General features: G+C 32.6%; 1 protein-coding gene across 2 annotated transcripts; it reads right to left on the reverse strand.

Annotated features, from left to right (window-relative positions):
- Nucleotides 1-793: 793 nt before the first annotated feature.
- Nucleotides 794-11,620, reverse strand: LOC132732884 (uncharacterized). Of its 2 annotated transcripts, none has more exons than XM_060719409.1 (5): nt 11,383-11,620; nt 6,450-6,970; nt 5,716-5,868; nt 5,211-5,505; nt 794-4,137 (listed from the first exon to the last, which is right to left on the reverse strand). In XM_060719409.1, exons 2-5 carry the CDS (start codon nt 6,894-6,896, stop codon nt 1,478-1,480), a joined length of 3,555 nt encoding a protein of 1,184 aa, XP_060575392.1. In that variant the 5' UTR covers nt 6,897-6,970; nt 11,383-11,620; the 3' UTR covers nt 794-1,477. The 2 variants fall into 2 exon arrangements, with proteins under 2 accessions (XP_060575392.1, XP_060575393.1); XM_060719410.1 differs by lacking the exon at nt 11,383-11,620 and adding an exon at nt 11,148-11,335.
- Between the last annotated feature and the right edge of the window lie 1,589 nt (nt 11,621-13,209).

Genomic DNA, 13,209 nt, shown 5'->3' on the forward strand with positions numbered 1-13,209 from the left:
AATTAGACAACTTATTTTGTTGTTAATTGATTACCCATTGAATGCATCACAATGTGTGCCCTCTCCTGATTATTGTTCGGCGCCCTACTTTGTGTTTTTATGTTGATCCGTTTGACTCGATTTTGTAGAGGGTTACGTTGTTGGTCCTTGTTGGTCACATTGATCATAACGGATACACATTCACAGAACTGTAATTTTCAGGCTCAAAAATACGCCTTTAAACGAAACTAATTTCTTTATGTATTTTATTCATATATCGACAGTTTTTTAAACAGGATTTAAAGGCACACTCTTTCTCAGAAACGAATAGAAGAGAGGTCAAACATAGGAATCATAACATTTAAATAATGGCTTAAGAGAGCTTGTTAGATCATCATAGATCAGATAAACAAACCCTGTATAACAGGTCAAAATAATGTGTATTTTATGTAACAACTATTTCCGAAAGTATCATGCCGGTTAAATGAGGTGCACACATCTCCCTGAACATGCATGGTATTTTTGTATGTTCAAATTCCGCTAGGGATTTGGAATTCTTTCATGGGAGAAAGCAATCTAGCTAGCTTATGAAACCTCGGTAGTTCTACTAAGATTCCCACTCGTAAAGCTTAAAAGTCGCCAATTGTACTCTTCTGTGTTGGAACAATGTAAAACCCAATACGAAAATAAGACAAACTTACTTGTTTTTGTTTTGTTATAAAAAATATAAAAAAGTAATATTACCTCATTCATAAACTACTGTTAAATATTTGAGCTCTTTTAACTTACAAAACATAAAACAATACAATAGAAATTCTAAGTACATTTTATTTAAATCTCAACACCAGTATTTAAGCACAGCTGATTAGATAGAACTATCTTAATGTTTCGATAGCGATATCACACTGCTAAAATTCTTCTAATCAAGGATACATAGATATTCCGGCACATTTTGAAAACGTTCTGCATGGCATTAAGTTTATATTATAGTGTTCATAAATATCATATTCTATCAACAGCCATAGTTCAAATTTACATACCCAACAATTAATTAGTTTATTGGTGTAATATGAAATCTATATATAATTATACATATAAAATACCAACATATTAGTATTCACGCACGTAACGTAAAAAAATACTTCTTAATGGTAATTAATATATGTTTGTAACTCGTACATGGAAAACATGATGTAAATCTTGCCTTATTAAACAATCTATATCTGTCATGAGAGTTTTTGTTGATTTATTTATGTATTGTTCCATTTATTTATTTATTTATTTTATTATTATTTTGAGATTTCTATTTTCGATTATATACTTTTTTGACTCATAATGCAAATCAGAAAATATATCTAATGGTAGTTCTATGTATATCTTCTTTTTCTAAAAAGATCGTGTGATTTCTTCTAAACTTAAATTGCCTCAATGGTATACAATGTATATCATTTTAATTTGCAAGAGGTTTTTATATGTTTTTCTATGATTTTACGGTTGATCAGTCAACTAGTGTTTTGAATATAAAATCTGTCTGCTGCTTATCCTTCATCTCATCCTGTATAACATGTATCGCATGTGTTGATTTAATTCTTTGTTTTTCCGATTCAAAATCTTCATGAGGATCGACTGTACAATCAAATAGCCCGACTATTACGGTCTTCTTGATCGCCTTAACAGCTTCAACCAATTTGTGAAAGGTTTCGGAGCTCATTTGAATTTTTATTAAAAACAGCTCTTTAATTTCTTCCATGTCATTGCATAATCGGAATTCGTTTTTGCCGATTTTCATGTCTAACAGCCAACTATGTTGCAGCATCTTCAACTGTCCTATTGTTTCTAGCATCTTCTTAATATGATCTTGGAATTCCAGAAAGCCACAACAAAACACGTGAAGTTTTGGTGCATGCGAGAGGAGGGATAATATTTCAAACAACACGCTACTGTTTGTGAAGCTGCCTACGTAACATACTTCTAGCATCTGTGTGTTCACTCCTATTTTTGATAATGGTACACTGCCTATTTCGAGCATTCGTAGTTTTGAATGGTTAGCTAAGTTGAGTTCTAGGTCATTACAGCTTTCGTTGTGTTCCTTACACTTTATAAAGCCAAGTCCAATGTGTTTCATGTTGTAACTTTCGGACACAAATGCTAAAAGGTTCTCAAGTTGACCATGCGTCATTTCGATTGTTCTGAGGTACAGTTCTTCAAGCTGGTTCATGCTCCAAATACACTTCAAATTCTCGTCTGATAGACTTACATTGTTATGTAACCAACTGTCGTCCAACCACTGTCCACCTTTCAATATAAAACACTTCAGAGAATGTTCAGAATCTTTTAAGACTAACTCAAGGCTCTCATCGCTTATTTCACATTTCAAATCAAGTTTTTCAAGACTTAGCCTATCATTTGTTCTGAGCACTTGTACAATTTCTTTAAAGTCATTTTGTGTCCTTACCTCTCTTAATTTGACCGACTTGAAATTTCTTGTGTTATGTTTCATAATGAGTTTCAAAATAGTCGAATAGTCTTCTGATCGAAAGTCAGAATCAATAATTAAGTCTTCAAAATTTACAATTTCCGGACTGTGTCCGTTGTCTCTGCTTTCAATCATGCAATTAACGAATAATGTTTGAAGTCTTTTAATAGTCTCGTTGAAACCAACAAAATAGTTCCATGAGCCCATGTCACTCCTGTAGTTTTTTATTGTTTCCGAATTTCTTATTATTCGACAAAATGCCGGAAACAGCAACTTTGCTTTGTCAGGACACATACCACTCAGAAATATGAAGAAGTTGGTAACTGCAAGTATATCGTCGACAGCACTGCAGATATTTATCACAGTTCTTACATTCATTTCCACACCATCATCAATGTACATGTACAATGCAGCAAAATACTCTTGAAATGTTTTATGCGCAAACGAAATACGAGGTGCTTTTCTCTCAAATAAAATAACGCTTTTCGTTTGAGTCTTTTTAGTCTGAGTTAATAAACCGGTTGCCATGCAGAAGACAAAGTCCTGATGTAGATACTGCTTTGCCATATTAACATCAAATACCAAAGATTTTTCCCTGTTTTGATCAAAATATGTGTAAAAGGCCAACTTGGCTAGCGACATTAGCAACTCCTGGGATGACTTACAGTGAGCGTTCTTAGAAATACATTCAGGTAAGATTACCTTTCTCGTTTTCGGACCGGAACATTCGTCTAAATATAACTTGTTTTTAGTTCTTTGCAGATGAAGTCCAATTATGTTGCAGAATATTTCGCAAAGTGTGTTCCCGATCGTATTGTTTTTATACCATAGACAAATCAAGTGTATCAAGATCAAAGGCACATATTTCAATCTGGCCAAACTTTCCTTTTGCAATTCGTTCTGGAACTCTTTGATGTTTTTATGGTTGACATTATCAGAGGTGAAATTTGAGACTGTGTTATATACTAATTGTTTGGACGCATTATCATCGAGTCCAGTTATTTGCACAAGTCTGTCGATTTCGTTAATGCTTAATGATAGCAAACAGAATTTCCAGGTTCTTGTTGTTGTCAGGATTGTGCAATGTTCTCTAGCATTTCTGTCTGGAATATCATTTTGCGTCTTACGTTCCTTTTGTTTTGGATGAGTCCATTCGTCCAGTCCATCCAGTATTATTAAGCAGCGTTCCTTTGTCAGTATATCTTGAAGAAAATCTAATGTATAGCGCCCCGAACGTCCCAGATGACTTACTATCTGATCGAAAATCATTGTGTCGATGTCGCAATCGGTAGCACGTGCTTCCCGTAATAGGACGAGGAAAGCGTAATCAAATGTTTGTAATAAATTAAGATCTTCTTCCGTTTCAAAACTGTCTTTCTGTGTTTTTCTATTGTGAGCATGACACCATGCAATTGATAACCGTTTGCAAAATACCGTCTTTCCTAGTCCAGCTTTTGAAGTAACATAAATATTATCTATTTTATTTTTAAAAATGTCACTCAAGCAGGTGACGTTTGTTTTAATGTCTGCTCGAAGACTTTCTCGTAGTGGGTAATCTACTATCTTCATCTCTGGCGAGACATACATTTTTTTGAATGGTGTGTCCTCTTTTTCAAACAAAGGAGAAAGTGGAATAGTACTATAATGTGCCTTGTTGAATACCAGGATATCTTCTTTCAACTCTGAAAGAAAGGTTATTAATATGTAATTTGCTGGGCGTAGACGATGTCTTTCAAATATTAAGTATGTTAGTTTAATTAACAAATTTATATAAACCATGTTTCAGCTTTAGATATATATTCATAAAGGTTGAGTAGTTGCATCGTTTCTGTGGACGAGAATGATTGCTTATATACTTTTGATCTTATTTTATCACATAAAAATAAATTTGACGATTTCTTTTTGAGAAACAAAGACTGAAAATATATTTGGACTTTTATTACTTTTAGCAAGGATCTTTTGTGTCAAGTGTTCAAGACACTATGTGTGTAAAGATAGCTATGAAAAGTTGTCCCGTACTTCACTTCAGTGTTTTTATATTTTTCTGGTGACACCAGCACTATTAAGTGTTGAGAATTGAGTACCGCTCAAGTCGGTGCTAGGGGGCGTGAGGGATGTTGCACTTATTCATTATCCCTTCTGTACAGACTCAATCAAACCGAGTCGGCAATTCGTATGTAATTTTGTTGTGATTAATGCTTCCGAGGGATCACTTTGTTTCTAGATTTGTGTATATCACACCTTAAAAATGTAACCGTTGCACTTTCCGCATTCGCACAACGTGATGTTCCAATATAAATAATTATTGGACTCAATCTAATTAATTAAGCCTCGTTTTCATTTCTACAGTCCAAAAAGTCCATATCTAATCCAAATCCCATTAAATATAGCTTGTTTTTTTAATTCTCATATCAAATCAATTTAGCACCCCATACAGCCTTGTTTTTATTTTAAGTGTCCAAAATATCAATATCTTTACCTAATGTTTATACTACCCCATCAAGCCTCTTTTTCATTTTTGAAACTCCAAACATCCTTACTGTAGTTAAAGTAATAAAGTTCTGTCAAAATGTCTAAAATGGTGTAATATAAAGAGGGTATTAAAGAGCAATACTTAATTTACTAGAGTCGTACACAGTTGCAAAACCTATATCAGATTCGGCTAGCGCCTCGTCCAGTATTATTTTACAGCTGTGCACTCGTCAAATAGATTTCAGGATTGTACTCAGAACAGCAATACAATACAAAGGGTTACCGTGCTTGAGTGTTTCATAGTTTGATATGTATGGTGATTCCTTAAAACTGTCTGATCTTCGCCTGATCTCATCTAGGGTAGAAGCTTTGGCTTCGTCTATGCTGATTAACACTTCTTTAAGCTTTGCGTTAAGGACTTTGTCTAAACTTTCACTCTTTACTGAATGAAGTAGGTGTATTTCTTTGATAATGTTTTGAAGGCACTCATTTCTCTCCCGCTTGATTTCTTCTACAACATTGGCTTTAAGAACCTCTAGTATGTCATCAGTTGAAATTTGTAGTTTTTCCTCCTTCAGCTGAATGAAATAATACTGCTTTTTATTGCAGAAAACAAACAAATAATTTTAACAAATCAGAAATAACTGTGTTTTATTTTTGATTATATTGCCATAGCATTTTTCAATAGGGGTAAGTATTTTAAACAAATAGTAATAAACGAACTTGAATAGTCTATAACTTGTTGTTTACAAAATTATTTTTCGATAATAAATTCATATATCATTCACCTTTTTGAGGTTTTCCAGAGCCTCGGCAGTCGACTGATGTTTTTCTTTGTATGTTTCAAGAAAGGTGATAAGATTACCGAGGTAGTCGTTTACCATCTGATCCCTCATAGATAGATCTGACGAGTGTCTAACCATTCTTGTAACTTCTCTTGCCTGTAAAATAAGACACACTATATACATCGGAAATTGATACCACTGTAATAATAGCCCATATTATATAACATTGAATTAATTTGAATGATCGAACCCCGAGGTGTTGCCTTTCGTGGCTGATACATCATAATTGCAGCCACCGTTTATCCCTGTATGACGGTAGGTTTAAATTATTGGAGTTTATGCATCTTTAAGCTTCCAGCATGTGAAGTGGTTTTTGCCCTGGTTTTGGTAAATCATAAGTTTGCTACACTCGAGGTAAGCCAAATTCATCTTTCCTGTTTCCGCTCATATGACCTTAATTGTGTTGGATCGCCGTAAAAACAAATAAACAAACAAATAAACAAATGGCTCAATTATATTCCAAAGATACAGATTATATTGATATATAAAAAAATAACGTTTAAGAGATAAAAGCAATTTAATTAAAATGTTCAATCGATAAAATTCTAGGTAAATTGATAAAGAGAAATTGATTTCCAAATGAGAAGAAAAGAATAGAACTCTGTACAATTTAGTCTTTAACTACATGTATCTATAAATGTGCAGTTAAAAGTTTTGTTTATATATTATTAAAATACCTCTTCACATATGTTTCTGTTAGTGATATCGAATTCCATATGGTTCATCATGACACTAAGAATCCCATTCATGTCCGTTTCTGATGCAGAATTTACCAACTTATAACCATCAGGGGGCATGTAACACTTCGCTATCTCCCAGGGACAAAGGCACCAATTTTCATCCTTAGTGTTTTTCCAGGATGGGTTCCTATATAAATGACTAAGCCTAATTTTTATTTTCAATTGATTACAAATGTTACTACGACATTGCTTGGAAACATTTCTCAAAGTATCTTTGTCTATTTCTTCAACTGATAAAATATCCTTTAAAGCGTCAGAGTGGAATTTTTCTATAACACTGGATACATATGGCTCAATTCCCTTCCTTGCAATATTGACCCCAAGGGCGACTTTAAGCCAGTTTTGGAAATCTTTATCCTTTAGCTTCTCACTAGAACTTGCCATGGTAAATAATATTGAAAGCTATCTGATTATGTGTTTACATAATATATCTCACAATGGCTGATATAGAGGACTGCCTGAAAACAACAACAACGAATTTGTACATTTTTAGGAAACATCTTATTATTAAAAATAAAATGATATGTTTACTACGAGTATACAAAATAAAAGGGGTTTATTTATGATAATAACATTTGATTTACATTATAAATACTAACCGTTTTCATTTATAAACATATTAATTTTGTTTTCAGCCTTTTTAACAATGCCAATAACTTTATGATTTTTGTTCCTTTTCATGTGAACTACCACACGATAAGAAAGGAACGCCCCAATGACAAGGATTGTATCGGAATGACTTTTATTTTCAATAAATTTTGATTCAATGTAATTTTCGTATTTTTTTTCTGAATATATTAAATATGTACGTCAAACCTTTGACATGATAGAATTAAAACAAAATGTTTTTAAACTGCATCTCTGCCGATAACATGTATCTTTCTTCAGATCATATAAATTATAAATAGAGTAAGGCTTAAAGATCCTGTTATTCAAATTGTTATGGTTTTATATCATAAATATAATGCTAAAATGAAAAGTTTATCAAAATGTTAAGTTCCAAAGAAAGCATTATTTGTACATTTTTTTTTACATTTCGTGTAAATAAAGGAAGGTAATTAGAAATTTATTTTTGATAAAGTCTAATAAGAAATGAATACTGTATGCATATACTTTAATGATCACTTATACTTTAATGATCACTTATAATGCGTATAAACATTTGCAGTATATATTTAACATATTCTTGGATCTTTGGAAATGGTTTTAGAAGAATAATTATATACATATATAAAATTTCACTTATGTGTTTTACATCCTTAATTACAACATGCAGGATTTTTAACTACTTTTATTAAAGCAAAAACTTAGAAATATTTAAGATAACTTTAAGATGATATACATGCAGTTATATGATAAAGTCAAATAAACTACGGACGCTAGCTCGACTATCTCTGATTTCCTAAAGCAAACACTTCAGACGAAGATTTCAGAAAATATCTTTATTATCATTATTGTTTATCTATGTAACATTGGCAGCCACAAATCAAGGTCAAACTTTAAATATTGAACATGTCGGTTCAGTCACATTTAAAGTTTTGTCAAAGTATGAATCAAATCCGTATATAAATAGAAAAGGATGTACAATTTAAGCAAAACAATAGCTTGACATTTAAGATACAGGTAACTTTGAAGGTCGGCGTCATATTCGAATTATTCAATATAAAGGTATAACTCAAATTGACAGCTCTGCTTCTATGGTTTTCATTGGCAGGAACAAATTTTGGTAGGCCTAGATAGCAGGAGGGAAAACAAATAGTATTTCATAAAAGACTTTAAACTGTGGTAATTAGGGCAGTTTTATTTCAGCATTCATGAGGACAATACACCCACAAATAACAAAGTTGTATTGTAAGTTGTTTTTCAAAATCAAGCTAAGTAAGTAAGTCAAGGTCATCCTAGTCTACTTAAAAATCTTGACCGAAGGTCTTAATATGAAGACACGAAATGAAAAACAAAAGCACGGAGTTCAATTTTAGCGCTCGTGCGTTTCATAATTTATTGTTCAAAGGGACAGAACTTTAAATCATTGCTTTTAGAATGATGTACCTTGTCAAACTTATATGTCTTGTCATGGACAGCAAGTTTTTCAATTTTCATATTGATACTTTTAAAATTGTTTGACTAATGGGATAAAATTAAAGGCTTTACAGGCCGACAATCATGACGATGACTCAGCAATCGTAAGTACTCGAAAATATTGCTCGAAACAGGCGAGCTAAAATGAGAAATGCACTTTTTTTCTGACAGCAACGAGAAGACAAGTTCAAAGGCGCTGGTAAGGACATCTGTAAAACGGCACCGGTAACGACACCATGACTATAACCAAATCTCCGCAAAGGTCGATTACATTAGACGGTCGTAACAGACATTTGCTGCCATTTTCATATAGACATTTACGCAGAATAATGATTGTTTTACATACTTTTATTTTTTTTACATGCATGAATTTAGAATATGAAAACAGAATCATCATACGTTTTTTAGTTATATGAATTATTTGCTTATTGAATATGATCGAAATGTTCATATGTTCAAACTTTTTATATTAGGTACGCTTAAAAAATGTCGTAAAATGTTTAAAAGTTAGTTTTAAATTACAAAATTAGGGTTATGAATGCACACAAATACTGATAAAATCAAAACTGAAAGAAAAAAAACAACTTGACTAATATGTAATTGCAAACAGCATTGATCGCCTGACTTAACAATGAGTAATCTGAGACAACCGAAAATACTTCAGATAACAAAGTCATTAGTGTTAGCATAGAAGAGCGCTGAGCTGTGACATATCCCTTTAGCGGTTTTAAGATAGCACTCTATTGTTATAATTATATAGAGTTTGAGTTTGAGGCCTCAAATAGTGACACATTGCCCTATGTAGGCCCAAACAATATTTTCCGTTTGAGAGAAGTTGTTCAAAAATGATAACTATTTCTGTAGGCCGCCTTTCAAAAAGGTACGGCAAGGGGGTTCCAGAGGGTTGATATGCCCCCTTCTGTTTGAGGGAGTTTGAAGGGGACGGTAGCCCCCTCTCATCGTCAAGAAAATTGTGGACTTGTGAGGGGCTAGAAAATAGATCTTAAGATAGCATATAACTAACCCTGAAAAGCCCTTAACCTTATCTCAATCCATTGAGAAGTTGCAGCACTTTATCGGAAAAAGCAATGCAAAATGGTGATTTTTGGCAATTTTGAGACACCCCGTTGCCGTTGTTACAGGAAATTTAAGATTGTACATGCTGTTACAATAGCTATGGTCCAGTCAACATTTGTGCCGAGTTTGATCACTATTGAAGCATTTTTTATAGTTTCATAGCAGGAAGCAACTTTTCAACAGTCGTTTTTGCAATATGCTCATGCAGCGAAAAATATCAAAGGGAAATAACTCAAAATATAAGGCAACTGCATTCCGTCTTACTGTGATGCATACTTCAATGAAGTTTCCATTTGGGTTATCGTCTGGACAAGAATATGCACGTAAAGAAACATAGGCAAAAAAAAGAATGAAGTAACAGTGCACGGGTTATTATTGTATCCGTACACTGCACTGCTCCTCAATGAGATGTATCCACCTCTAAGATTTCAGGTTCTAAAATATTCAAAATTCCAAAAAAGTTCGAGTTATATTCTGAACAAAAAGCATGGAAAATAACGAAGTGCACTAACTAAAACATTATAAAAGATAGATTTATAATGAGTGTGCATTGCACTCCTCCCCTAATGGGATAAACAATGAATGAAGTTTCAAGTTGATATCTCATATTCTTGTCGAGTTATGCTCTTGAGAAGAAAAAAACTGGCATGAAAATAACAAAGAGAAATTACTTAAATAATAAATGACTTTTCTGCATTGTACACTTCCTCAATGAGATATATCTAGCAAGGCAATTTCAAAAATGATATCCCACTTTTTCGAGAAAGATTGAAAAATAACAAAGGGCAAGAAATATTATATTATGAATTATAAAATATGTTTGTAAAGTTGTCATTCCTGTGTATTGCACTTTTCCTTTAAGAGATATAATATCTTCGAAGGTTTATATTAATATTTTATCAATATAATTAATTCTATTTTGCGAATCCGTAAAAAACGGTATCGCACAGCTGTGCATATATTTTGGTTTATAAAGAATTTATTTTAGTTCGACTGTGTAGAAAGCTATAAGCTTATAGACACCGTTCCTGGAACCAACCATTACTGAGCAATGAGTGTGAAGTTAGCAACGACTTGCCCCTGACGGGGTTTGAACCCATGCGGCTAGCAATCATGACATTACTAGTCCGGCGCGTTAACCACTCGGTCATGCCGCCGCTTATATTTTGACGTTATACAAACATAGTGTTGAGACGCACTAAATTTTAGGGTTATAATATAGACGTGCCAATGAAAAATGTTTCTATTTCACTTTAAACAGTTTTTATTTTTGGCATGTCATAAAAAAAATATCATATTCGTGTAAGTTCAATTCATAATTTATTGAACTCGTCCGATAAAATAATATATGCTCGCCAGTTGCTCGCATAATACAATGTTATTCAATTCGTTCAATAAATTCAGTATTTAACCTATAGTCATTCATGTTCTATTGAAAATACTTATCTAATTACGTATGAACGGAAAAAGGATAATTACCACATCTCCCGCCGCCTTTCCGGTTTAAACTTTTTGTTTATTAATGAATTAATAGATTTACTGTTGGAAATCATCCTGATATTAAAATGTTGAATAAACTTGAACTGACACTAAAAATCCTTATCACACAGGCTTTAAAATCTATAACATCACTATACATTTATAAATATATTATCAATTTTATATTAAGAATGAAACTTAAAGTAACAGTAAATCTTAATCAAATGAAACTCACCGTTTATTCTTCCGCTATTGATGTCCATTATGTAAAGCAAAAATTAAAATTTATCTTCAAGCGAATCTTAACGCCATAAGGCATTATGTTTAACATAACTCTAATTTTATCTGAGCTAAACATGCATGCAAGGTTCTTATTTCCTAAGTGTTTATTTCATCCCCATGAGACGTTAATATATGTCAAGGCCAACGAATTGTGTGTACGTGCAAATCTCACACAAACAACCCTTTGTCGTCTAGTGTACTAAATACTAAATATAGAATCAGGGAAGTCCCTTCAAAACCCCCGATAATTTTAACTCGCTTATAACGAAGGAAAGAGTACCAGGATATTTTTAAAAGTTAATTATCATGAAGAGTTTTGGCCCATTAGATTAATAAAACTTAAAATTATTATTGTAAGGGACTGTGAATATTTATCAACTAAATTACTTTTAGGACCTTGTAATGGATATATCAGTTTAAAACAAATAATGTCTTATGACAATATGAACATCAAACTAGCATAATTTATTGACAAATGAGGTAATACTTTTCATTCAATGCTTAAAACTTACCTGCCAGGATTCCTGAACATTACCTGTCAGGATTCCTGAACTTGCCTCAGCCATTCATATTTGCTGATTTTATTTGTTTAGATAATTTTCTGGTAAATGAAGGAATTAAGACCATGATAAAGGACATTCTGAGGCTCTAGGACTATATAAGGCACACCAAGAAAGTTTATACTTCAAGAAATGATTAATTGATTGCTTTGTTTATCCTGGCATCAAAATGGCCGATAAAAAGTTGTCTACCTTGATTCAAAACTTTAAATGCATTTATTTTCATAAACATATACAAATACTTATCATTTGACATGTAAGAACATAGAATGTAATCCATATTTACCTAAGACATAAGTTACTTACTTTCCAAATAGTTAGCTGGCATTGCTGTATTTTATAATAATCTTGGTGACCGGTATGACCTCTAAGTTTGTCAGGAGGGAAAATTCAAATTCCTCGCACTTGGAATCTTTTTATATCAATTGTTCATTTTTCTAAGCTATAACCATGATTGTTTTTTGGTCCAGATTTTAAGTGCATTAAGTTAGGCATGTAATTCAAGTGTTTATTGCATATTTTGTTATTTGTTAACTTTATTAATTTACATTTTCTAAATTATTCCTGTCAATATGGCTGCCATTTTAAAAAATCCTGTCTTTCCTGTCAAACTGCCAGGCCAAATGGAATGTTATGATTGGTCAATTGTGACAGTCCTGGCTATTTCAGAGTCTATATAAGTAGCCATGACAGGCTGTGTTCAGTTTGCATTTTGGCTTTAAATCCTGACAGTCGTGAAAACTAGTGACAAGAGCATTTTGTGGAACTTTTAACTGTTAAATATAGCAAATTAAGTGCTTTTCAGGGTTGAATAAAGAAGTTGTGGAATTAAACTTTTTATCAATAAAATTTGTTATTTGAACAGTTTTTGACTTAGCTTACATTATTATGTTAATAAGATACTGCATTCGATTATGTGTGGTGTATGCAATCATTAGAGTTGTGCTTATGTTGACAAATTATGAATATTTTGCGTGTCTTATAAAAAATGAAATGGTGAAATACGACTTCTTTTTCTACTAAAATATTCGCATAAAAGATAACAAAGATAACAAAGATGAACTTAAGATACTGCAAACTAAGTAGAGGGTATTGATCCTTTTGTGTGTGTGTGTGTGCGCGCGTGCGCGCGTGCGTGCGCGTGCGCGTGCACTATATATCTCATTTTGAAAATGCATTTTTGCCTCAAGAAAAATGTCATTTAAAACAAAAAGCAAAAT

This window comes from Ruditapes philippinarum, unplaced genomic scaffold (genome assembly GCF_026571515.1).
Source record: "Ruditapes philippinarum isolate M1 unplaced genomic scaffold, ASM2657151v2 ctg358_1_1_1_1, whole genome shotgun sequence".
NCBI lineage: Eukaryota > Metazoa > Mollusca > Bivalvia > Venerida > Veneridae > Ruditapes > Ruditapes philippinarum.

What these genes read in the sequence shown, in the direction of transcription:
- LOC132732884 (XM_060719409.1), bottom strand. Translation starts at nt 6,896, where the DNA reads ATGGCAAGTTCTAGTGAGAAGCTAAAGGATAAAGATTTCCAAAACTGG. An exon ending in ACAGAAACATATGTGAAGAG is followed by an intron (nt 5,869 to 6,449) that starts GTATTTTAATAA and finishes CTTATTTTACAG; the next exon opens with GCAAGAGAAGTTACAAGAAT. An exon ending in CTATGAAACACTCAAGCACG is followed by an intron (nt 4,138 to 5,210) that starts GTAACCCTTTGT and finishes CCTTTCTTTCAG; the next exon opens with AGTTGAAAGAAGATATCCTG.